At 48.0% G+C, this 26,085-nt stretch overlaps 1 protein-coding gene across 3 annotated transcripts in view; it reads left to right on the top strand.

Annotated features, from left to right (window-relative positions):
* The first annotated feature begins 3,548 nt into the window (after positions 1 to 3,548).
* ST3GAL5 (ST3 beta-galactoside alpha-2,3-sialyltransferase 5) overlaps positions 3,549 to 26,085 on the top strand; it is a 48,318-nt gene continuing 25,781 nt past the window's right edge. The window contains exon 1 of one of the 3 annotated variants that reach the window (XM_082642781.1): positions 3,549 to 3,734. In XM_082642781.1, the coding sequence (XP_082498907.1) occupies positions 3,644 to 3,734 (91 nt within the window). In that variant the 5' untranslated portion in view covers positions 3,549 to 3,643. Of the gene's footprint in view, positions 3,735 to 4,022; positions 4,283 to 4,312; positions 4,390 to 26,085 lie in introns of those variants that run through there. The other 2 variants (XM_082642783.1, XM_082642782.1) reach the window with 2 other exon arrangements.

The raw sequence follows: 26,085 nt of genomic DNA, 5'->3' as shown, positions 1-26,085 counted from the left end.
AGTCCAGTGGTTAGGACTCCGTGCTTCCACTGCAGGCTGCAGGCGTTCAATCCCTGGTTGGGGAACTAAGATTCCCATATGCCACGTGGCTCGGCCAGTAAATAAATAAACAAGTAAAATCTGTTTTATATTAAAATATAAATAAAATAAAATAAAACCCATTGTCTGTCTTGCATTTAAAATGGATCTTTTACCCATACATGACTTTGTAACATCATGCATTAGCCATTTGGAAAACATCCATTCACTGAGTAAATGCAGGTCTTCCAAATATTGGCACACAATACATTATCCAATGTCCAAAAATCACCTTCATTTATATTATCATTGATCACATCAGAAAAGTCCTGAAATACTGACAAGCTGTCAAGCTGATGGTGATACAAGTTTTCTAAAATTCCAAATCCCTTTTGAAATCTGGAATTTTTTCACCGTTGGCAACAAGTAGTCAATTGTTGTCCTTGAAGAGACAGGATTGCCTAGTTGATTTTCAAAAAATGTCTACCAAATACCCAAGTTGAAATAACCATAATTTGTCAGCTGTTTTCTCAAGCAAAAATGGTGTTCCATGAAAAAAACAAAACAAAAACCAACCAGCTAGTTCAGCTTGCAACTCAAATGATTGCATGAGTGCTTCTCCTTACACAACCATCATACTTCAGTTTGCAGCAAAAGTGTTTTATGTGCAGTTTCCATTTTGCCATATAAAATATTTAAAAGGTGTGTACTCAAGAGAGATTGAGATTTTTTTTAATTATTTAAATTTTAAATTATTTATTTGGCTGCACTGGGTCTTCGTTGGTGCACGCGGCTTTTCTTTAGTTGTGGGCTACTCTTCATTGAGGTGCGTGGGCTTCTCATTGTGGCAGTTTCTCTTGTTGCAGAGCATGCGCTCTAGGCACGTGGGCTCAGTAGTTGGGGCTCACAGGCTTAGTTGCCCCGCGGCATGTGGGATCTTCCTGGACCAGGGCTCAAACCCGTGTCCCCTGCATTGGTAGGCAGATTCTTAACTGCTGCACTACCAGGAAAGTCCCAGAGATTGAGATTTTAATGAGGTAATCACATTTTTGCTGCTCCATCAAGAACATTCTTAAATGAAACCACATTTTTTTTCACCATGAATGTGTGGTGGTGAAAATACTCCTACAGTTGCATACCTTTTGCACACTTTTGCTTTTGCACCATCAGTGAGAAAGGTAAATAAAGTCTTAGATTATAATGAAATAATTTTGACTTCAGAGATACTCTGAAAGGTCCTCAGGGATCTGCTCCCCACCCCTGCCCCGCCAGCCAAGAGTCTGCAGACCATACTTTGAGAACCACCCACTTAGACCAATCGCAGCCCAGTCATAGAGCTAAGAGTGGGGCAGACTTACCTAAACCGTATGTTGCATCACAGAGGGGGAAGAGGGGATGGATGTTGGGGGCAGTGCCTGCTAGGAGAATGACCAAAGTAATGAGCATAAGGAACTAACGAATTACAAAATCATGGGTGCTGTCCCAGATTCACAAATAGCCCCACCATTTTGCTAGTCAGGGTCCAAAGGCTCTTCTGAGATCAGTCACTGACTTGAAGAGATTCGAGTTGAGGCTTTGAGATCTGGTGGCTGATTCTCATCTACCGTTTGGGGATCTCTGTCTTAACCCTGAACGGTAGTAACTAAGGGTGGCGGGGACTCCCCTGGTGGTCCAGTGGTTAAGACTCCGCGCTTCCACTGCAGGGGGTGCAGGTTAGATGCCTGGCCGGGGAACTAAGATCCTGCATGCCCTGTGGCGTGGCCAAAAGTAACTAAGGGCGACCCTGCAGCAGTGGAAAGGATGCTTAGGGCACGGCTTGTCTTGTTGCACAAGTGGGTCAGCTTCTCTCACTACCTTCCAAGCCAGAGTACTGCTGACCCCCATGCCAGCCATAAAGGGTGTCTGGGCCATGCCTGCCTCAGGGCTGGCTGAAATGCAGAGGTGGATGGATGAGGGTCCTGTCCAGGAGAGGACAATGGTGGTGATAAGGCCTCATCATGGTTCTGCTAGTGGTGGATTGACTGGAAGGTCAACTGTTCCTGCTCTAAATAAATACTTTCAAACAAGGTCTGGCTTTATGGACAAGGAGTATCTGGGAGAAAAGGGGAAAAGCCGCTGAGGCAAGTAGAGGTAAAGAGTATCTGATAATCAGGCAGGCCTCTGCTGGTCTCCAAGAGAGAGGGGGTGAGGTGCTCAGCATTTTCCTTGCAGCTGTCACTGACCCCACAGACAACAGACAGTTAGGTTGCTGCTCTGTTGGCCAGCCTTGGCCAACACACTGGATTCAGATCTCCTAGTGACAGCTTTTCCTCCAACATTTTCAAAATGCTCATGTGTCTTCAAATTAAAATAATCCAGAAACATTTTTACTACAAAATCCCTTTGAAAGGTGTGAAGGCAGAATCCTCCCACCCCTTCCTCTCCGAGATTTCCCTCCTGATTTTGTTACCCAGGTACCACAATTTTTTTTTCCCCAGCACCCCTGCCCGCACCGGGGGAAGAACACAGACAGCTCCAAACAGAGTTTGCAGCTATACAAACCGTGTGCAAGCTGTTGCACAAAAAGAGTGACAAGACTCTCGGTGTATGCAAATATATTTTGCTCCTTGTCTAGGATCTTCTTTTTCAAACGGGAACTGGAACCGGTATCACAGGCACATGACGGCGATGCTCTGTGCTCACCGACCCGAAAGGAAATTATGAGAGCCGATCAACTTCACTGACTTTACTGACGAGTCAACAAGTCCCACGGCACAGAAATGTCCCAGGCGCATTATACACACCTGCCTGTGCTAAAGAAATAACATATCCGTGCTTTCAAGTCCTCTTAATTCCTGAATTTGGGGATTCACTAATATTCACACTTTAAAAAATTGTATGACACTTCCGCTCCAGAATCGAGGGGGACTCCAGAGTTATGGAAATGGGCGCTCCAAGCACAGGTTCTGATCCTGGCTCTGCCACTAAATGCCCGAATGATTTAGGGTGACTCACTTCTGCTCTCTGGGTCTCAATTACCCAACTGTGAAACTAGTGCTCCCTCGATTTTTTCTGATACGTGGAACAACAGAAAGCTGTTCGGCAAATGCCCAGACACACTCAGGCTGCTTTCATTGTGTCGAGGGCTCCAGGAACTCCAAACCAGTATTGCCTGCGGGTCCGTCCTAGAGAATAAAGCACGTGACTACATAAAGCCCCTTCACTCAGCGGCTCCGCATCTACGAGTCCTCTGTGCAATAAAAGCCTATAACCAGCCTATAAACACCTTATTGTTCCTTCGCCATCTAACCGCACGCAGAGATCCAGAGGGCGGTGGGTGCCCGGGACCCTCGCCCGGGCCAGCACACAGCCAAGCACGTTTCCAGCTACGGGCGTCTGGCTGGGGGTGATCAGCTCCCCTAACCCCGCAGGGTGGAGCAACGGTGGAGCAGGGCAGCCTCTGGGGCCCTCGCGCGCTCCGATTGGTTCTCGTGTGCTCGTGACTCCAGGCCCCGCCCCACGCCCCTCCTCCGCATCTGAGCTGGGGAGCGGACGGTCCGGGACTGAATGGGCGCTAGCGCGGCGCAGGGGGCGGGCCGGGGCGCCGGGCCCAGGACTGGTGGCAGGCTGGCGCCCGCTCCCTAATATGCGGACGAAGGCGGAGGGCGGCGCGGAGCGGCGTCCCCTGCAGCCGCGGACCAAGGCGGCGGTGGCGGCGGCGGCACCTGCCAGTCGAGGTACGTGGCGCAGCCCCCTCCTCTGCGTAGCGGGGCCCGCGGTCCGGGGGCGGCGGCGCAGATCCGTCCCTGCCCCCGCGTGGCTGGGCCCGGAGACTCCGCCCAAGCCCCCGCGGGCAGCGCCCAGGGCACGGTTCCCCCAAACGCGCCTGGCGGGGGCGCGGGCTGGGAGTCGTGGCCTCGGCGCGGAGTGGACCGGCGGGAGGCGCCGCGGCCCGCGCAAGTGTGGACGCAGTGGAGGCGGAGGGGTGAACGACCGGGACGTGGGGTCCAGGCGCGGTGTCCCTTTCCCCTCAGTCTTTCACATCGACTTGGGGTTTAATTCATTGCTGGAAGCTTCCGAGCCCAGGAGAGCCGAGTTAACTCATTTCCCCGGGACAGAATTGGGGGACCCTATGACTAGCAGCTCGGGAAACTGTCCTTTGCATCCATCGGGAAAGCGTGCGGTGTCTGCAGGTAGAAATTCGCCAGTGATCTTCCCTGCTCCCTCTCTGCGGCCAGCCCTGCGGAAGAGCCACGTTTTGGTGACCTTTGGTTTCTCCTGAATTGTAAGCAATGGCATTCATATGAGCCTTTAGTGTGTAAGTAATGCAAGATTTTCGGGGAGCATCTTCGAATAGGAAGAGGCGAGGGGTCCTGCCCAACCCCACATCAGGTGGGTGACCTTGGCGGACACTGATCCCCCTGTAGGACTCCATCTCCTGATCTGTACTGGGAGGCTTGATCTGCTGATGGCCAAGGCCCCTTTCAGGCCCCTGGTTCTGTGGTTCTGACTGCAAAATGTGTTCACCAATGAAGAGGGTCCTGCAGACTCATTAGCTGACTTGAAAGACAAATGTATGTCCTCATGTCTTAATTCATGTTTATGACGTTGCTTCATTAGGAATCGTTCATTTAAAAGGGAAAATGGTTTTACCTGCTCCCCGTCATCTGGCACCCTCGGGTTGCCTGCTCATTAGGCCACGCACCATGCTGGGTTACAAAGAGAAAGGAGACGCATCTCCTGCCCTCTGGTGTTAAGCTGAGCCCTCCTCTTGGTAATCCTCTTCCACAGAAGAGTGCGCTATCCTGAACCTGGAAGAGGAATCCTGTCTGTTGAGTGAAGGGGCACAGACTCAAAACTGTCAGGATGGGTTGTGGTTTCACTCACACAATCCTGAAAGCTTGATGGTTTAGAAGAGTGTCTTAAATTTCTAGTCGTAGAGCCAGGGGATCACCTAAATTCCAGTCAGTGCTGGGACCAGGAGAGACTAATGTGAACTGGCAGAGCCCTGTGACTGGAATGTCGTCAGCCTTTTCATGTGTCTGTCCGTTGTCTGAGTGCCGCTGTTTCTGTAAGATGAAATGAACCTTGGTTATGATTAGTAGCTGTATCTTCCTCTAGGCGACAAAAGAAATGGGTGAGGTGGGAAGGCATGAAGGTGTTTGTACAAGACAGAGAGGGCCAACAGGCAGAAATTCTAAAAATGCACATTTATGACTACCTATTTTGAAAATGCTTATAATTTTGGCACGGACTGCCAAATTGTTTCATATTTCCACAATAGATTAGTATTGAATTTTTTTAATTTCATTTTTATTGGAGTATAGTTGATGTACAACGTTGTGTTAATTTCTGCTGTACGGCAAAGTGTATCAGTTATACATGTACATATAGCCACTCTTTTTTAGAGTCTTTTCCCATATAGGTCATTACAGAGTACTGAGTAGAGTTCGCTGTGCTATACAGTAGATCCCTATTATAGTTATCGGTTGTATATATGGTAGTGTGTATATGTCAATCGCAATCTCCCAGTTTATCCCTCCCCCCACCCCCCTTAGTAACCGTAAGTTTCTTTTCTACATCTGTGACTCTATTTCTGTTTTGTAAATAAGTTCATTTGTACCATTTTTTTAGATTCCACCTATAAGTGATATTATATGATATCTGTCTTTGTCTGACTTCACTTCACTTAGTATGACAATCTCTAGGTCTATCCATGTTGCTGCAAATGGCATTCTTTCGTTCTTTTTTATGGCTGAGTAATAGTATTGAATTTTAAGACTGTATTCAAGGCAGGATAAGAGCAAACCCTTTGTTCTTTGATGTGCCTCCTTCAGTCCTTCGCTGCTTTCCCTGCTGATCTGTTTGGCAGGAGTTTATCTAGCAGGTTGGCTCTCGGGAGGTGAGTGGGACAGTAAAAAACGTTCTGGGTCCTCTGTGGGAGTCATCCAGGTGCTGAGGGCAGAAGGGGGAGTCTTGGAAGAGGGTCAAACCTCACTTTCCACACCTTGCTAGTTCCTGAGAAGCGATTTAATCCATTTAATCTGAATTGCCTGTGGAGACACTCCCAGAGAGCATGCTCTGTGTTTCTGGTGTAGCTGGGAAGCCTTGGCAGAATTAAAGCAACTGGGAGTATACACACGTTACTGATGGTACGAACTCCCTAACTGCTGAGGAAGGAGAAGCCAGGGCTGGATCAGTCTGAGGGGTATAAGTTAGCAAAGGCATCCAGAAGTGGGTGAATCACTGGCCTAGTGTGGGAGGGAGCCATGGCTGCATGACTGTGGTTGGTGACACGCAGGCTGTCCGGGGAGAGAGACCCAGCTTGAGCACACGTGCAGCGGGGGAGTGAGGAGGAGGGATAGGGGAGCGGGAGAAAAGACGAGGTTGGAGGGCTACAAGGACACTGCCAGGCTTTCCTTACCTGGACAGCTTTTTCTTTGTTTTTCTAAGTATAGCATACATACTAGGAAAGTAGGCATAAGAATACTACTGTTCAACAGATTTTCCAAACTCAGTAAGACGTTTTTGTTCCCCCTTTAGAGTGTGGAAAAATATCCAGGATTCAGTTATTGGATGGTTCATCAACTCCTTATACCCATGAATTCTTCCCCTTTCAAGTTTTAAATATCTGGAATTAATAGTTCAGAATCAGGTGGTAGGATTTGATTAATTTAAACAGGGAAACATGGATACAAATAACAAATGTGTTTTGATGGAAGAGTAGGTTGTGTTTTGAACATGAAGTCTGCCTTTAAGACTAGGTGTCATTTTCATAATTAAAGGCTTATATGTATGGAGCTCATGAACTCCTTTCTGCTTGTCACAAACGTCTTGTTCCCATTTCCAGTCTAGACTTGAGCAGCAAGAGAGGAGGGCAGAGTTGTGGTCCTTTTGCAGGGCTGCCCGTACTCTCCTGGCTTTGCTTGTCATTTTCTGCAGTCAAGTCCTTAGTCACCCAGGATTTGGTAGCTGGTTTTCTTGCTTTTTCTTCCTCTGGACCAGCTCTGTCCAATGGAAATATAACCCAAGCCATGTATATAATTAAAATTTTTCTAGTAGCTACATTTAAAAACTTAAAAGGAAACCGGTGGATCAGAGTTTCAGTTTCCCAGGAAGATAAAAAAACCTTCTAACTCTTACGCACCTAATGACACAGCTTCAAACTGTATAAAGTAAAAAGTGACAGATGACAAAAAAAGTTGACAAACCTGCCGTAATAGTGAGAGATTTTAGCATATATATCTCTTTCCATAATTGATAGAACAAGCTTACTAAAAACCAGTAAGGGATTTTTTTTCCCAATAAGGGATTGATTCAACAAGCAACACAATTAATAAGCTTGATCAAACTGATTCAATAGAAAACATAGTTCCAGCAAGTGAAGATTATACTTTTACAAAAATCGAACATGTACCAGGTCATAAAGTAAGTCCTAACATATTTAAAGTAATCAGTATCGTACTGACCAAGTTCTCTGAACACAGTGAAACTAAATTATGTATCAATTTAAGAATATAATTTAAAAAATTAAAAAATTTGAATATGAAAGATAAAGAAGTAATAACAGGGAAAATATATATATCAAAACTAGTAGAATGAATGGTACACGTAAGGCTTGTGGGATGCAACTATATCAGTATTTAAAGGGAAATACACAGTCTTACTCATATTAGCAAGAAAATAGTCGAAAACTAATGAGCTAGTCGCTAAATTAGGAAGAAGTTAGGAACACAGCAATTAAAATAAATCCAAGGAATTAGAAGGAAGGAATTAAAAAAAAACTGGTGAATTAATTTTAATAATATGTTTTAGTTAACCCAATATGTATAATATATTATGAAATCAATATAAAAATTGTTATTGAGCTATTTTACATTCTCCTGGTCAAACTAAGTCTTCAAAGCCTTGTATGTATCCTATACTTTTATTAGAGCACATCTCAATTTGGTCTAGCCATGTTTGAATTACTCAGCAGCCACATGTGACTATCGTGTCTTCACCTCCTGTAAATGTTGAGATTTGTGGTGATAAACAGAACAGTCAGAGCTAACAGCGGTGGGGTTCAGTTATCTGCCAAGTGAATCTAAGAGAGTTTTGTGGTTGGCAGAGGGTGGCTCTTTTTGAAAATCTTATACGCGCCCCCCCAACAAACCGACGTGCTACAAAACATAGGACAGAAATAAAGATAAATGCTCTACTGACCCACTTTGTCCTTACCTGTTTTAGACATGTTACATATTATGTGTGTGTGTGTGTATATATATATGTTCTTTTAATTTTCACAAAAGCCATATGAGTTTGGTACCATTATTATCCCCATTTTACAGATGAGGATATTGAGGCTCAGGGAGGTTAAGAAACTCTAGGGGACAGAGCCAGGGTCCAGACTCAGGCAGTCTGGCCTGGAGCAGGTAGATGAGGCAAATGCATCCCTGTCTTTGCAGCGCATGGGCATTCCTACCGCACCCCTCAGAAGGGCTCCTGAGAGGATGATCTGAGGTGGCTGAGGCAGCTCTGTTCCCTGGTCCAGGTTCCTGCGTTTCCAGGCACAGCACTGTCCCTCTGCTGGGTCTCCATGACAGCCTCCTCACGGGTCCTACCTCACAAAAGGACTTCCCCATCTCCAGTCCTGCCTCAAGAGACGTCTCTCCAAACTCCAGTTCCAGTTCAAATCCACACCCCAACCCCCAGTTGCTTCTTTTATCTTAGGATAAAATTCCAACCCGCCATGGCATGACCTGCTTCCTTTCCCAGCCTCTGGGTACGTTGTTCCCTCTGGGGCTAGACCTTCAGAAACTGCCCTCAACGCCTACTGGCCCTGCTCAGGCGGCACCTGTCTCCCCACCCCCAGCAAGTCCTACCCATTCTTTTCCTGGGGCGGGGGTTAGCCTATTCTAAGCCCCTCCCAAACACACACATACACACGTCCTCCAAATGTAAAATACCTCCTAACATTGCCCTCATGTCCAATGCAGAGTGAGTTAAAAAGAAAAATGAGGAAAATAATTACATTGGTGTTAGATCTACTTGTCTGATTTTGAAAATGAGATGAGAGCTTTTAGAAGAAGAGGCTGTTTCTGTGTTGCTTCTTGCTCAACCCCCAGGCACATCCTCCCTGCCTGATTAAAAACGGGGTTACGTGAATGACCGTATGCCCTTTTGGGAGCCTGCCCAAGTGCTGGTTTCCCAAATTTTTGGAGCAGAGAGTAAAAGGGACATGTGATAGGGGTGTAAAAGGCATCTGTATGTTTTAGCCACGCCTCTTAGAGACCTAAATACATGTTGTCCGTTTTAGGAACTCAAACATGCTTAACTTATTCTGGGCTTAAAGCGACCCAAACAAAACTTTCCTTTGTCTCCTGTGGTTGCTCCCTCTCTTTCAAGTCTCTCCACTGCCAGGGCCTGTCAGCCTCCAGGTTGTTCCCAGTCACTGTCCCTCCAGTTCCTTTTCTGGGGTCATTACCACTTTCTGGTAATGGATTTGGGGTTTTACATGACTAGTATGGTTCTTCTGTTCCTGTAGGACAAAGAGGGTTATTGAATACTGCCAGCCCTCCATATCAACCAACTGTGGATCAAAAATATTCAAAACGGAAACTTTCTTGGAAGTTCCGAAAAACAAAACTTGAGTTTGCCGCATGCTGGCAACTACATACAGAGCATTTACATTGTGTTAGGTATTATAAGTAATCTAGAGATGATTTAAAGTATACGGGACGATGTGCATAGGTTATATGCAAATACTGCACCGTTTAATATAAGGGACTTGAGCATCCATGGATATGGTATCCAAGGGCGGGGGGGGTCCTGGAACCAATTCCCTGTGGATACCGAGGGACCACTGCACCAGATTAGTGCATAAACTGCCTATCGAATCCTCCACCTTCCCTTCCCCATTGACCAGCCAGCTGCTCCCTGAGGACTATTGCTAAAGTCCTGTTTGGGGATGTCTCTTCATAATCCCAAACCTTAAGAACCCATATCCTTACCCTTTCTTTTCGGGGTGGGATCTTGGTTATTTTAGAATTTGCACACTCACTTTTCCATCATCTCATACCTGGTGTTTTCCTTTATACTCCTGTTTGGGGGAAGGTCCCCATGTTGGAGCTTGTTTATATTGGGTCCCAGAGTTGCTTTTGTTAACTGTTCATTCTACTGACTTTCACTTTCTCCTATTAAGTATTATTTATTCAGCCTGACTATTTGTATTTTCTTTAGATTAAGAGGGAAATCTCCCATTAAAAAGGTAACTTCTAGGGCTTCCCTGGTGGCACAGTGGTTGAGAGTCCGCCTGCCGGTGCAGGGGACACGGGTTCGTGACCCGGTCCGGGAAGATCCCACATGCCGCGGAGCGGCTGGGCCCGTGAGCCATGGCCGCTGAGCCTGCGCGTCCGGAGCCTGTGCTCCGCAATGGGAGAGGCCACAGCAGTGAGAGGCCCGCGTACCGCAAAAAAAAAAAAAAAAAAAAAAGGTAGCTTCTAGATTTTGCTTTATTTATGGCACTCATGAGGTTGCCACAGACGTGCTCTGCTGTAGCATATTCTGCATGTCTAATTTGCTGTCACATGGAGGCCCACCGCCAGAGAGCTGTTACGTAAGGTGTTTTGTTAGAGCTCGGAGGGGCCCAAGGAGGACAGGCAGTTCTCTGGGCACTTTCCTCAGTTTATGCCAGTGTCCTGTCTTATTCCCTCTGGCCTCCTCCTCTTTGATGGGTGCCCACACCTCGGCCGGGAAATCATCTCAGTGGATGGTGGAATGGTGGCAGCTGGTGGAGCCTTCTTGCATACTTTGCTTTTTTTTTTCTTTTTTTTCTCCCGTTAGCAGCCTGAATTGGTTATGCAGGCCGGATCTCGGCTGGCTGGGTGCGACAAGAGCAGCCCCTGCCAGTCGGTCACCAAGTTCCGTGGCCTCTTCTTCCTCCAGCACTCTTGTCGGCCCCCACCTCGCCGTCCCTGCTCTGGCTCAGCTGCCCCGTCACCCCTGGCTGCGGTGGTCACAGCAGCCCCTTGACCACTCCGTCCCGTGGCCTCCTACATCCCAGTGTGAGCTCTCCGCCCCCCTGCTGAAGAACCACTTAAGGCCGCCTCCTCCTCTGGGGCCAGTTGGGAGGGCCTGGTGCCTTCTTTGTCACATCTTCTGCCAATTTCCCCCAGGTGCCCTGTGACCTGGCCTGAGCAGCCCTCTCTGGGCACCTTGACATGCCCCTCCTTCCATGCGGAGTGCCTGCTCGCTCTCCTTTCTGTCTCTGAGGTCTTGCCTATCCCTCAAGGATCCATTTACACATCATGTCCTCAGGGAGGCCTCCTTGATTTCATCTGATGGAGCTAGTGGTCCCTTGGCCCGGGGCGCTCCAGGTTCCTCTGTGATTTGCCCCTTTTTTTCTTTTTTTTTTTTTGCAGTACGCGGGCCTCTCACTGCTGTGGCCTCTCCCGTTCCGGAGCACAGGCTCTGGACGCACAGGCTCAGCGGCCATGGCTCACGGGCCCAGCCTCTCCGCGGCATGTGGGATCTTCCCGGACCGGGTCACAAACCCGTGTCCCCTGCACCGGCAGGCGGACTCTCAACCACTGCGCCACCAGGGGAGCCCTCCTCTGTTTTTTGGCATTTTGAGTATTTAACTATTTTTTGCTTTCCCAGGCTAGGTTTTTCATTTCAAGAGAAAGTCTATGTCTTAGTTTTCTTTATATTCCCAGTGCTTGGTGTATGCTTATTAAATGTCTGTTTAAAGGATTATTAGGTGAACAAAGCAAATTATACAACAGTACAGACCAGCCCTCCCCAGCTGGGGCTCTACAAGAGAATTAAGCCCTAATGCGCTAAGGTCACCATTGTATACTCTGACTTAACTTCTCTCCTGTGCTTCTGGAGTGATTCTAGTTATATACCATCCTTGGGAGAATTAAGAGAATAGACACTCAGGGACTTCCCTGGCGGTCTAGTGGTTAAGACTTCACCTTCCAGGGCAGTGGGTGAGGGTTTGATCCCTGGTCAGGGAGCTAAGATCCCACATGCCTCGCAGCTGAAAAACCAAAACATAAAACAGAAGTAATATTGTAACAAATTCAGTGAAGACTTTAAAAATGGTTCACGTCAAAAAAAAAAAAATCTTAAAAGAAAATAGACACTCAAATCCTTTTCTGTAGGGCTTAGTCTCCAGTGGACCCAGCCTGAAGAAGGCTAGTATGGGTAATATGATCCCAAACCTGATAAAATATACATATGCAAAGAGGAAAGGCAGATGGACTATAGACCAGAGGGTTAGCAGTGGATATCACTGCACTGTAGTGTAACAACCGGTGTGTGATTTCAAAATGTTCTTTCTGAAGTTTCTAACTTTGTGATAACAGAGTTGTCGTTGTTTTTTTTTTTAATGTTTCTTGAGTAATCCAAATCGGAGTTCCTAAACCTGATTGTGCTTTAATATAAGGCAATGGAGAGCTGGAGTTTTGTTTTTAAATATAGTTCCCTGTGCCATGCCATAGCGGACCAGAAATCACCGAGCTGACCCCTCAGCATTGCCCCTGGAGAACCAGGCCTCCACATGAGGATGGCTAGCTGTCAGCCCTCTGACCCTGGGTGTTGCCACTGGACACTTGTAAATGAACGGCTGTGTCCAGCAGGCATGACTCAACGTAAGAGAAAATGGCATAGTCATGGGCACTCATGGAATACTCTCAAAAGCAAATCTAGAGGGGTTTCTTTCTTAATAGCGCAGAGTGACCATACCTTGTGGTTATTTGAATTAAGTCTGATAGAGGAGCCTCAATGCTAATTCTTGCTCGTCAGCTATTGCCTCAACCAGCCCTGGATTTTCTTCCTGAAGTTTGACCTTGCTTGACCTCACACAGCATTTTATCCTTATCCTGGGTGCTGAAACCAGTAGACTGGATGAGGAACAGGGTAATTACTTAGTCTCTAAGTATCTCCCGTCAAGTTACTTATTAACTACAAAGGGAAAAGGGTAACTTGACAGTAGTTAAACTTGCCTTACACAACTTTGACCAATTGATTTAACATCACCAGTAATGGGACAAAGCAACATCAGGTGCCTGCGGAGAAAATGCACCGAGACAGACCAGCACCACTTCTGTGATATTCCTGCCGGAAATGTGTAACTTGAATCATGAAGAAACGGACAAATCTCCACTGAGGGACATTCTACAAAACAGTTAGCCTGTACTTTTCAAAAAATGCCAAGGTCATGAAAGATAAAGGAACTGTTTCAGATTAGAGGAGGCAAAAAGATATGACAGCTGAATGCCACATGTGATCCTGTTTTTGCTCTGAGGCCATTATTGGGACTGCTAAAGAAATTTGTGTGAGGTCTTTAAATTAGAGAACAGTATTAAAGTAACAGTAGTTTCCGGATTTTTATCATAATACTGCAGTTGTGTCTGGGAATGTCCTTGTTTTTAGGAAATACTAAAATATTTAGGGGTGAATGTCATTGTGTCCTCAACTTACTTTCAAGTGGTTAAAAAAGTAGTATCGGCTTCCCTGGTGGCGCAGTGGTTGAGAGTCCACCTGCCGATGCAGGGGACACGGGTTCGTGCCCCGGTCCGGGAAGATCCCACATGCCGCGGAGCGGCTGGGTCTGTGAGCCGTGGCCGCTGAGCCTGCGCATCCGGAGCCTGTGCTCCGCAACGGGAGAGGCCACAACAGTGAGAGGCCTGCGTACCACAAAAAAAAAAAAAAAAAAAAAAGTAGTATGTGCATCATATAATAGAATCACCAAGCAAATGTGGTAGAATGGTAGCAAGTGGGTAGTCTGGTTGAGGGGAATTCTTTGTAGTTTTCTTGCAATCTCTCTGTAAGTTTGAGATTATGTCCAAAAATAAAGTTTTAAAAACTCAGAAGCCTCCAGGTCATGGTGCTGCGGCCCGTGTAGCATCAGAGGCCAGCGCTCTCAGTGGCTGCCCTTCCCAGGGTTGCTACTGAATCATTTCCAGCAGCACTGAGCTCTCTTCAGAATTGGTTTTGTAGAATACAGGATAGAGACCACTCAGTGTGGTTTCACCTGACAGGAAGGTTCTTTCTCCCACTTCCTGTTGATGTCGCCACCACTGTTGTCCCAGAAGGCGTCACTCCTGCTGGTCATCCCCGGGTATCTGGTCAACCAACTCCAATGCACACATTTGCCTGGTTGAGACTAGACCTCCAGCTGTCCTGCGAAAGAGGCTTCCCAGGCAGAGTGTAACTTCATTATCACCCAACCTGCTTCTTACATGTTAGCAGACATCCTCAGAGAGGTGACTTGGCCACCGTGAAACAGGCAACAGCCAAACAGTTAAGTATTTTCTCCCTCTTTTCTTGAAAAACAAAATAGATCCAGTCTCTCTTTTATTTTAATTGGATTTTTCCTCAGCTTTATTGAGATATAATTGACATATAACGTTGTATGAATTTAAGTTGTACAGCATGTTGACTTGATACACTTGTATGTTGCCAAATGATTACCACCATAGCCTTGGCTAAAACATCCATTACTGCACATAATTATCTTTTTTTGTGTGTGGTGAGAACATTTAAGATCTATTCTCTTAGCAACTTTCAAGTATGCAATACAGTATTACTAACTATAATCACCATGCTGTGCATTAGATCCCCAGAACTTATTCTTATAACTGGGCACTGACACCTCCCCATTTCTCCCACCCCCACCCCCACCCCCGGCCCCTGTTCACTACCACTCTCCTCTCTGTTTCTATGAGTTAGGCTTTTTTAGATTCCACATATAAGTGATGTTCCAGTTGCTCTTTTATTTCCTTGGTGGTAGGTGGGACAATCATCTGTCTCCCTCCCTCACCCTTCCTCACCTTACACACCAGTGATTCTTGTTTGAAAAAGGATTCCTGTCCCTGTTCTCTGTATGCCGGGTGTGCCCTGGAGACTGTACAAACAACCAATGATTGTGATATCTGGACGCATGGAAGCATCTGGTCTTCATGTCTGCCTCCTGTTAGGATCTTGCTGAGTTTAGGTTAGCTTTTCTGTGGGGATCTGGGTCCAGGCTGCTGACCAGTGCATTCATTTATTCATTGGTTCATTCGTTCAAGTATTTAAGTGCCTTTTACATGCTAGGCACTGTTTGAGGTTCTGAGGTTACAGCCGTGAACAACATTGACAGTCTAGGAATCTTATGTTGTAGTGGGGAGAGCAGACAGTGGGCAAATATGTACGAGTCGTAATGAGTGTCTGAGGTAAAGTAAAGCCGGAAAGTGAATCACAGGGCTTAGGGTGAGAATGCAGTGCTACAGAGGGTGATCAAGGAGGCGACTTTTTTTTTTTTTTTTTTTTTTTTTTGCGGTACGCGGGCCTTTCACCGTTGTGGCCTCTCCCGTTGCGGAGCACAGGCTCCGGACGCGCAGGCTCAGCGGCCATGGCTCACGGGCCCAGCCGCTCCGCGGCATGTGGGATCTTCCCGGACCGGGGCACGAACCCGTGTCCCCTGCATCGGCAGGCGGACTCTCAACCGCTGCGCCACCGGGGAAGTCCAAGGAGGCGACTTCTGAATAAAAACCAGGATAAAGATGGTGTGGGAGGGAGCCTTCTGGAAGAGGGGCAGAGGGAACCACCAGTGAAGACCCTGAAGTGGAAGTGGGGATGGCCTCCCCACCCCTTGAGGAACAGCAGGAGGCCTGCTAGGCTGAAGCAGAGAGAAGAGGAGAGTGATGAGGAGAGTGCGGGGACGGGGAGAGGGCTCCAGGTTTGACACTGCAACAGTCGATGTCCTGTTAATATCTTTTGTCACTTCAGTAAAACCTTGGAGAAATACCATCTGCAGTTGCGGGCATGTTCTCATTTTGGAAAATGTTTACATACTGTGAGGGCTCAGTTAATTGCCTTTAACAATTTTAAACATATAAAAAGCAGGCGATTGAATGGTAGTCATCATTTATTCTCCGCATTGGAGCTATACCAGTTGATTAGAAGTAGATTAAAAAGCATACCTCAGAATCATCTTGCAGTTGCTTGCATCTTGGTAGGTGGTCAAAATTAGTAGAGTGTAGACTACATATTCGCAGAGCAACACTTTTATTTCCTTTCTCAGTAGACAGGTCCTCATAATTTTGTGCAGTTTGCAGGAGGATCTGCAAATCTTTAGGCTAAAATGTGTTGTTGATCACAGCTGTGAGAAGCATGCTGGAGAGCAAGGTTTCATAAAGGGCCATACCCACATAACTCGGGGGAGCTTGCTTAAAATGCACATTTGCTGTCCTCACCTGGTCCTGCCAGGTGGGAAATTCTGGGGATGAGATCTGGGAACCTGCATACGTTACAGCGGCAAGTGGTTCTTGTGCGTGGTCAGGTTGGAGAACCGCAGGCTGAGACGGGTGGAGGCATTGATCGATTAAACTGAACAAATATTAGAAGCTTTGGGGAGATGACTGAGCGTGATCTCAGCATCAGCGCTCTCACCAGCACTTTTGTTGTGGTTTTGACATCATGGGTGAAATCTCACATTGCTAAAACAGAAATGAGACACTGCCTACCCAGCAGAAATAGGAAGGTCCCATAGAGCAGAGGTTTGCACCCTTTGCTGGTGGGCGTGGACTGAGATGGTTAAGGTGATCTGCTTGAGTTGCATGGATCCAGGAGTGAAAGCTGTTCTTCCTCCCCCATGCACACCTGTGCACCCGCCTCAGCAGGCTGGTGTGTGAATGCAGGGCTGTGCCTGCCAGTTGGTTCCTGTTCCATTGTACACATGAGAACACGACCACATATCTTGCTGAATCAGGATTTCGTGAGCTTATGCAACCCAAACCAAATCTAGAAAAAGATTGGATACTGAAGGTCAAGTAACGTCAGTTTTTAGCCCACAGTCTTTGATTTTCAGTTTTTGCATTGTTTAATTACCTGCAATACTTTAAAAAATACAGCAGTATTGAGATTTTAATATATATAGTGACTTTATCCCAATGGGTAAAGTCGGGGGCGATTTTGCCCTCCAGGGGAAGTTTGGCAAGGTCAGAAGACATTTTTGGTTGTCACAACTGGGAGAGAGGGCAAGGACCAGAGATGCTAGCAGCATCTAGTGGGTGGAGGCCAGGGATGCTGTGAAACATCCCACAATGCACAAGACAGCCTCTTTGCCTCCTACAACGAAGAATTACCCAGCCCCAAACGTCAGTAGTGCCGAGGCAGAGAAAGCCTGCAAGCGATCAACTCCATGCCTCTTATCTGTGTTATATGTTAGGATTCTAAGTGAGTGTTCCTGTTTAAAACACAAAAAAAGGCTTCCCTGGTGGCGCAGTGGTTGAGAGTCCACCTGCCGATGCAGGGGACGCGGGTTCGTGCCCCGGTCCGGGAGGATCCCACATGCCGCGGAGCGGCTGGGCCCGTGAGCCATGGCCGCTGAGCCTGCGCGTCCGGAGCCTGTGCTCCGCAACGGGAGGGGCCACAGCAGTGAGAGGCCCGCGTACCGCAAAACAAAAAAACAAAAACAAAACACAAAAAGAGTTCCACGGCTGAAACTGGTTTGAAATGAGCCACCTAGATTACATGAGGATGCCGGTCAGCTTGGGTGGACAGGGAGCACAGGTCACCAACACTCTGAGCCCCAGGTAAGGCCCTGGCTGGTGTGCTCTTGAACTTTCCCACCTAGACCATCTTCCACCCGCCACTTCTCCTTCCTGTTGGCTGGGGGCAGAAGAAAGGTTAGTTTAGAACTTCACCCTGACCCACTGCTTCCCAGCTTCTGGGCCCTAGCCCCGTGGCTTTTGTGATAGTACCTGTGGGTGGGCTTTGGGGAGGCCACACCGAGTCTGTGTCTGTGCTGGATGTCAGGCACCACACTTGTGAACAGCCTCCTTTCCTGAAGCCCTCCCCACGCCGTTGGAGTTACGTTCCTATTGTCATTTCCCTGGACCTCGGGTTTCTAGAAAGCGGGGACTTAATCCATTTCATCTTGGCATTCCCACAGAGCATGTTGGAGGAACTGATGAAATTAGAAGTCACCCTTTTTTCTGTGTACAGTGGGGGCACCCACGTTACTTTTTTAGGTTAAAGCGATCCAAAATGCATTTTGTTTTAGGAGCTGTTGTGCTCCTTTTTTTTTTTTTTTTTTTTCTTTTTGCGGTATGCGGGCCTCTCACTGTTGTGGCCTCTCCCGTTGCGGAGCACAGGCTCCGGACGCGCAGGCCCAGCGGCCATGGCTCACGGGCCCAGCCGCTCCGCGGCATATGGGATCCTCCCAGACCGGGGCACGAACCCGTATCCCCTGCATTGGCAGGCGGACTCTCAACCACTGCGCCACCAGGGAGGCCCCTCCTTTCTTAAATAGTTGAATTTCCAGAGTGTCACGGAACCCAGGCTTGGCACTGTCACAGCAGAGTCACAGATTTTACTTAAGGTTTCCTTTTGTGATTTCCAGCAGTACCTTCTGTGCTTCTTCCTCACCTCTCCAACCCCTAGAAGGCTCTGCTTTTTGTTCTTCCCCTTGGAGATCTAATCTCTTTAGAACAGCCTTAATGATTCCTGTATCTAAATAGCCCCAGGCCCTTATCTCGGCTGTGGCTGGCCCTGCTGCTGATTCAGAGATTCCCTCTCTCCCCTTCGTTACTGGCAGAATCCTAATTTTGTGTGGAAGCAGCCTGCCCGGTTTGTGAAAAGCTCCTGGCCAGCTTTGCGGCTGGGGGTAGTCACGTGATGCAGGTCTGGCTAACAAGATAGAATTGGAAGCCGGTCAGGGATTTCCGGGGAAGTTTTTCGTTTCCTGATGGAGGTGCCTCCCCTTCCTCTCTGGCTCATCCCTCTTCTCCTTCCTGCTTGGAGTTTAGAGCAGAGGCTAGTGGGACTCGGACAGCTTTGCAGAGCCACTGCGCCTGTTCTGTAAGGAAAACACACCCGGGGAGTTCCCTGGCCGTCTAGTGGTTAGGACTCCAAGCATCCACTGCAGGGGGTACAGGTTTGATCCCTGGTTGCGGGGGGGGGGAGGAACTAAGATCCCGCATGCTTCGCGGCATGGCCACAAAAAAAGAAGAAAAAAAAAAGAGACACCCCCAGTTGGCTTAAAGCCTTGGCTGGCACCCAGGTTTCTGTTACGTGCGACCAAGTGCACCCCTGACTGATACTCCAGCTCAGATCCCTCCCCAGGGCTCCACGCTGGCATTTACCAGCCTAATGGCCCACTGGCATTGGGGGCACACGTGGCAAGGGCACACGTCCTCCTTGTGGCCTCCCTGACACTTGAGCTCTCCTCCCGCCTGCCTGCTTGCCACATCTGACCTGCCTCAAGCCCTGTCTGTTCTGCAGCTGGAAGGCCTTCCTGCCCACCTGGCCACAGCATGGGGCTGGGGCACAGGCTCTGCGCCTCTGGCTCTCCCCCTCCACCACGTCCTTGCTGCCTCCCCGGCGACTCTCTTCCACATCTCGTGACCCCCCTGGATAACATCCTCAAGGGCTTCTCAGGATCGTCAGTGACCTTCCGCCATCACCCATACGTTGACCCTGCTGACCTGCTGACTGGTCTTAGGTCGTGTCCTCTAGAAGCAGAGCCTGGAACAGGAACTGTGGTCTCAGCTGCTTCCCCAGGGAGCTCTGGAGCTTGACTTGCTCTCCAGGGTCATCCCAGGCCTTTTGTCCCCCTGTCAGTCAGTCGTTGGCTGGGGACAGAGGGCAGATCCTCAGAGAAGGGGGCAGCGGTGTGCTGTCAGCAGTCAACACTCACAGCCGAGATGCGGCACCAGCCCCGGGGTGTCCGACGAGACCACAGTATTGCCCTTAGCTCCTGCCTGCGCCCACACCCCCGGCCATACTTTCACAGCTGTACCTGGTCACTCGCTCTCCGGACTCCCCAGGCCTCTGCTTTGCTCGTTCCTGCTGCCCACGGGGTGGGTCTCCCCTCCTCACCCAGCCCCCTCTGCCCCTGCTGTAGCTGGCTGTGTCATCCTTGGCCCTGGGAGATGTTTAATCTCTGCGCACTCCGAAGCCGTCTCGCCCTGAGGCAGGCTTTCTGGCTTGTCTCCTGTCCTCCTTTATCAAGTCCAGTTCTTCATCTAAAACATAAAATCCAAGCATGATTTGAGTGACTTTCTTCTCCACTTCCCCGTGGATGGCGTGTGACTTGTACCAGTCGAGGTTCACAGGAGAGAAGTTAATCACTCTCGGACCTGCCAAGAAAGGCTGGCTGGAGGGATGGGCGTTCTGGCGAGTCCAGCTGCATCCTGGGCATCTTTGTCTAGTTATTTATCATCTCAAGTTCATCACCTCATCATCACTAAACTACAAAAATTGACTTCCAATCCTATTTCTTTCCATAACCGGGACCCAGACTGATCTTTGCCTACTTCTTTTTGGCGCTAGTCTGCATCATTTCTTTTTTTCTTTTTTTTTCTTTTTTTGCGGTATGCAGGCCTCTCACTGTTGTGGCCCCTCCCGTTGAGGAGCACAGGCTCTGGACGCGCAGGCTCAGCGGCCATGGTTCACGGGCCCAGCCGCTCCGCGGCATGTGGAATCTTCCCGGACCAGGGCACGAACCCGTGTCCCCCGCATTGGCAGGCGGACTCTCAACCTCTGCGCCACCAAGGAAGCCCTTCATCATTTCTTGATCGATCTCTGTCCTTATCCCATCCTCTTCCTCACCAGGATGGGCCTCAGGCGCCCTTTCCACCCGAGCGTCCAGTGTCCTGCCCCGCTGTCCCCGGACAGCCTAGGGTGAAGCTTCCTTCTCTCTTGCTGTGAAGTCCTTCTCAAGACACCTTCCACCTTGAAGGGCGTGCTCTTTCGGCTGCCGTGTTAATATCTAAGCTGTACCTGCTCGTCTTCCCAGATTGTCCACTCCAGCTGTGTCGGGTTTTTTACTGTTTTGTCAGTTTCAGGTTTTTGTTTCTAATAATTTGTGCTTTGGTGTGCCTATATGATTAAAAAAATAAAGAACCAAAAAACCCTTCACATACAGGCATACCCACCTAATTCCAATATCTACCCTTCCTAAGTACCCCCAGGTGGAAGGCCGTGGACTTGGACATGGATATGTTGGTTGGAAATTTCAGCTCCCTACTTGTCTATGTGTGACCTTCGGCAGGTTAAATGCAGATAGCAATTCAAAAAAGCAGGTGTTTGGTTTTTTTTAATATGGATTGATTGATGTGGCTGCATCGGGTCTTAGTTGCGGCACGTGGGATCTTTGTTGTGGCATGCGGGCTTCTCTATAGTTGTGGTGAGAGGGCTCCAGAGCGGGTGGGCTCAGTAGTTGTGGCGTGCAGGCTTAGTTGCCCCGTGGCATGTGGGATCTTAGTTCCCTGACCAGGGATCGAACCTGCATCCCCTGCATTGGAAGGTGGATTCTTAACCACTGGACCACCAGGGAAGTCCCCAAAGAAGGTGTTTTTTTGGATTTAATGATATCGTGTATAGGCTTATTCCTCCCAATAAATATTAATGTCCTCCCCTCTCTTGCACCAGTAACTAGCTGTACAGTTAATCTGACAGTTTGTCATGTACTGCTTTGCAGCGTCTGTTGTATTCTTATCTTGGATGGTTAACTCTCAACCACTGTGCCACCAGGGAAGCCCCTATGGTTAATTCTTAATTTGAAAATGTTAGTGCCAGTTCTACAAGTGGACTGAAGGCCTGGACCTTGCCTTAGTATTTCTTCATTAGGGCCTTAATAAGAATGATTTCTTCATCAGGTATACAAGCATTTGAGAAGCATCTGTTACAGTTTTACACGTGAGTAGAAATATATAATTTTGAAAGCCAGGCCTTTTCTGCATAGAAAGGGTTAGTGGAGGCTCTTCCTCTGGCAGTCTGAATGAAAGGAGGGACACATTTATGAGCCTTGGGATCCTAGCACTTAGAAGGAGGTGGCAGGGGACGAGCTGCCCGTGAAGGAAATGGAGAAGCAGGGCCAGGAGAGTGCCACGGGACAGATGGTGATGGCTTGCCAACAAGTCCTTGGAGGAATGCCTGAAACCAGCATCACCTCTGAAATCTCATAAGAAGCTTGAGTATTTATTCAGTAAATATGTATTAGTTGCCTACTGTGTGCCCCTTACCATCCTAGGCACTGGGAACTCAGTGGTGAGCAAAACAAAGACCCCTGCTTTCATGGAATCTACATTCTGGTGGGGAAGCCAAGAGACAAATGTATATTAAAAAGACAAAAATTATGTGTAACGTGTCTCATGATGCTAAACATTTTAATTGAACTTTTAATTGCAACCCGTCCTCCACCAAACAGCACATTAAAGACAAAAGCAATGAATGGACACAGTGCAGATGGTGCACAGATGAGCAGGACTAGAAATATGTAAACCCCGGGTTCTCCGAGGGAGCATCTTAAGGCCACCCAGCCATTCATCAATTGCACGTGTGTGAAGATGACTCTGCCTGGCCCTCCTTTTGTCGTGTTGAATCCAAATGGTCCCTTCTAGATTGGAAGAAGACATTCCAACCCAAGTAGGAGGATTCAGCGACTTCACGGGAAATCAGATTCTCCTACCTTGAGTAGGGGCACCCTAGAACATAGTTATAGGTATATATACATAATTTTTACAGACCTGCTTTTTTCTTGCAGTATCTTTCTGTGCCAATAAACGTATGGACCGAATACCTTGAGTGCTTCTCAAACTTGAACGTTCATATGAATCCTGTGATTCAGCAGATGGAGGGGGCAGTGCTGAGACTCTGCATGTCTCACGTGCTCCCAGCTGCCGCTGAGGCTGTGGTCACAGATTCCACTTCATGTAGCAAAGGCTTTAACAACTGCAGAGTATGCTAAGTGGTTTGCAGCATAATTTACCGCTAATTTCCCTGTTGCTGCACGTTAGATGTTTCAGTAGAGTTTACACTTTACTCTTTGCTCTTAGAATTGCTGTTAACATTCAGTTTTAGTTTTAATCTTAAATATCATTGGGAAAGTACACTTGATGGGGGGGAGTTTATCTTGTTTGATAACAGACCATAGGCGAGTCATGCACATTCTGTTCCATGTGGGATGTTTCTTAAGGGCCTGCTGTGTGCCAAGCCCTATCCTAGGTGTTAGGATTACAAAGATGAGCAGAGCCCCGGCCCTGCAGCTCAGTCCTCCAGGTGCTTGCAGAAAGGTAGAGGAGACCCAAAATGTACGCAGAACATTTCAGTTCATAGTGGTAAACAGAGATGGGGAAGTGCCCAGGGACGGTTATGGCGTTGAAAATGATCTTCGCAGAGAAGGAGAAGGGTTTAAGGATGAAAGGAGACACTTCACCAGGCAGATCGTTGCGGGGAGGATTCCCACCAGGATTCCAGACTGAGCGTGCATCTGTACAAAGGCATGGAGGCAACAATGTGGCACATCCAGGCTTCTAACAGTACTTCTTTGTGGCTCGAGTGTCACAGACAAGTTTGTCACCTGAAGTCATAGCACCTGAGATGAGCTGGGAGCCACTAAGCAGATACATATTTTAGAAAGATGGCTTTGAAGGGACAAAATTGAGACAGGGGAGTCTGGGTAAGGGACCTCCACTAAGAGAATGCCCGTGGGCCCGGGAAGTTCAAGAAGGTATGATTGAGAGGCCCAGGGGACTGATTGGGCCTGGGGCTGCCAGGGAGAAGTCTGGGGTCGACCTGCGGGTTTTGGCTTGGAAGACTGAGTGGATGGTACAGCTACCAAGTGATGTGAGAAAAGATTCTGCTTTGTGATTTTGTTTGAGGAGAAGATAGCAGGCAGGTCGTTAGCTAGACAGGTCTGAGCTGGGTGAGAGGCCTGCACAGGGAGATGGATTTGGGGTCTGATCCCTTGAGGAGGTGAGTAAAAGGCAAGTGGTGAACCTTGTAGTGAATATATGTGAGCGAGGAGGAAATGGTGCTGAGGGTGGGAACCGGGACCCTCGAGTCCTGCACCGTGTGTAGGGGAGTTTACCAATGCAGAGGTCGGGAGGGAAACGTGGTTCTAAGGCACCCGGCATGGCACGCAGACCGAGTGAAGGAGCCGCTGGGCCGTCACGGTGGGGAGGAGAGGCCGGTGAAGGAAGCTGGACGTTTAGAAAGGGGTTGGGGAGAGAGAGACTGACCGGGACCTGACTGGGTGAGCGCAGGAGGGGCTTCGGGAGGACGCTGCCTCTCCAGAGATCCCCAGGAAGGGACATGGATAGGACCGAAGACAGGCCCCTGATACGGCTGGAGCGGAAACCTGTGGCCAGAAATGAGAGTGCCTAAAGGATGCAGATGTCTTAACGCCCTGTCAGATAGCTGTATAAAATGCCTGTCAGTTCCCTCTCTGTGTAACAGTAGCAACAGCCAGCACCGAGGTAGTGCTTCTTATGTGCAACCACCATTCCCACTTGAATCCTGGGAGGTAGGTAATATTGGACCCATTTTCCAGATGAGGAAACTGAGCTACAAGAGTTAGAGTCAGTTGCCCCAGACTTCTCAGGTGGCAGGTGGAGGAGCTGAGCCTAGGGGTCTCTCCTGAGATCCCCTCCAGTGTGATAGGAAAAATAAAACAAAAACACAACTGTCTATTTCTTTTCTTTTGTTTCTCTCTCTCTCTCTCTTTTTTTTTTTTTTTTTTTTTGAGCCTTTGAATGATGCGGGCATGTGTTGTGTGGTAGTAGTGGTGAGAAGGGGAAGGAGTCCAGGACTGTAGACCCTCCTCTCACCTCCAGAGCCTCTTCCTGTTTGGTTCCACCTTCCTAAAAGTAGCAGAAGAGAGTCATCTGATGTCCCAGTCCGTATCCAGCAGGAAACCAGAAACCATAGAGAGATGAAAGGCTGCCCCCTCCCTTTGCCTTCCAGTTTTCCACCCAGACGGCACACAATCACAGTTCCTCAGGAAGCTGGGTGGCACAAGAGAGAGTCTGGGAATGCAGTTTGCAGGCTTGCAGCCTGAGTGTCAGAGCAGATGAGAAAGAGGGGTCAGAGTACAGCCCAGAGCCCACAGCGCCGTCCAGCGCGCCAGCCGTGGGCAAGGGTGGGATCCCGGTTCCAGTACCACCGTCTGCTTTGTTCTCGGGAGGTCCACGCGGGTGTGAAGTGTCATTCTGGTCATAAAAACACGGGCATCATAGAATCTTCCTTTTAATAGATGCCCGGGTCATAGGCAGCCCCCTAGGACCCACCGCTTGGCTGACTGTGCATCTAAGTAACCACGAAGTTGTGGTGATTGAAAACCTTCCAGGGTCTCAGTTGATCTCGCTTCTCCTTTAAGAATTCAGTAGATTCTTCAGCAGAGGTTTACTAGTGAGGCCCTTGGCTCAGTTTTTTGAAACTACTCAAAAGGAGCGATGCAAGTCTATGAAAATTCTTGTACTCTAGCGTTACACAGTTAAAATTGCAGTTGAGGGAGAGTGTTTACAGTAGCAAGCAATCAAATACTTGGATGTCAATTTGATAAAAGATTTTTTTTTCAAAGAAAATGGCACAGCACTAATGGGGGAAGTGAAGTGAATAATGAGATATAACTTCCTCCTGGCTTCAAGACTAAGTATAGTAAAGACATTATTTCTTGAATTAATATGTAAATATCATAACGCAATCGGTGCCTATATTAGCTGGGATTTAATTAACAGTTGCTTCAACAAGATGGAGGTTTATTTCTCCGTCATGTAAGAGTCCAGAGGCAGGCAGTCTAAGGTGGATTGGCAGCTCTGTCCTTGGGGTGGTCCAGGGACCTGGGCCCCTTCTCTCTTGTTGCTCCTCCATCCCTTGGGTGACATACTGTGTGGTCCAAAGTGGCTCATCAAGCGTCAGTATTTCAGCCAGCAGGAAGGGAGATAAAGGAGAAAAGGGCGTATGCCAAGGAAAGCACCCTGAAAGTTCTCTGGGTCACTTTTGCTTGTGTCCCATTGATTAGAACTTAGTCACAAGGCTGTACTTAGCTCCAAGGGTGGCTGAGAAATGTAGTCTTTATTCTGAGGCCATGTGCCCAGCTAAAAATCCAGAGGAGAGAGGAAGGGGAAAACTGATATGAGGGGAGATGTTTGATTTCTACTACAATACCCCTTGTAATATTGCTTAAAAATTGAAAATTTGAGAATAAAATTAATTCAAAAGAATAAGTAGGCATGCATACCAGAGAACATATGTATTTTTTAAAGAAAACCTCTTTTAAAGTTGCCATTAAAATTTTTTTTAATTGCCATGTTTTCTTTTTCTTTTTTC

This window comes from Mesoplodon mirus, assembly GCF_964341445.2.
Source record: "Mesoplodon mirus genome assembly, chromosome: 14".
In the NCBI taxonomy this organism is placed as follows: domain Eukaryota; kingdom Metazoa; phylum Chordata; class Mammalia; order Artiodactyla; family Ziphiidae; genus Mesoplodon; species Mesoplodon mirus.
The sequence above is the reverse complement of the archived record's forward strand: the minus strand, read 5'-3'. Positions and strand labels throughout refer to the sequence as shown.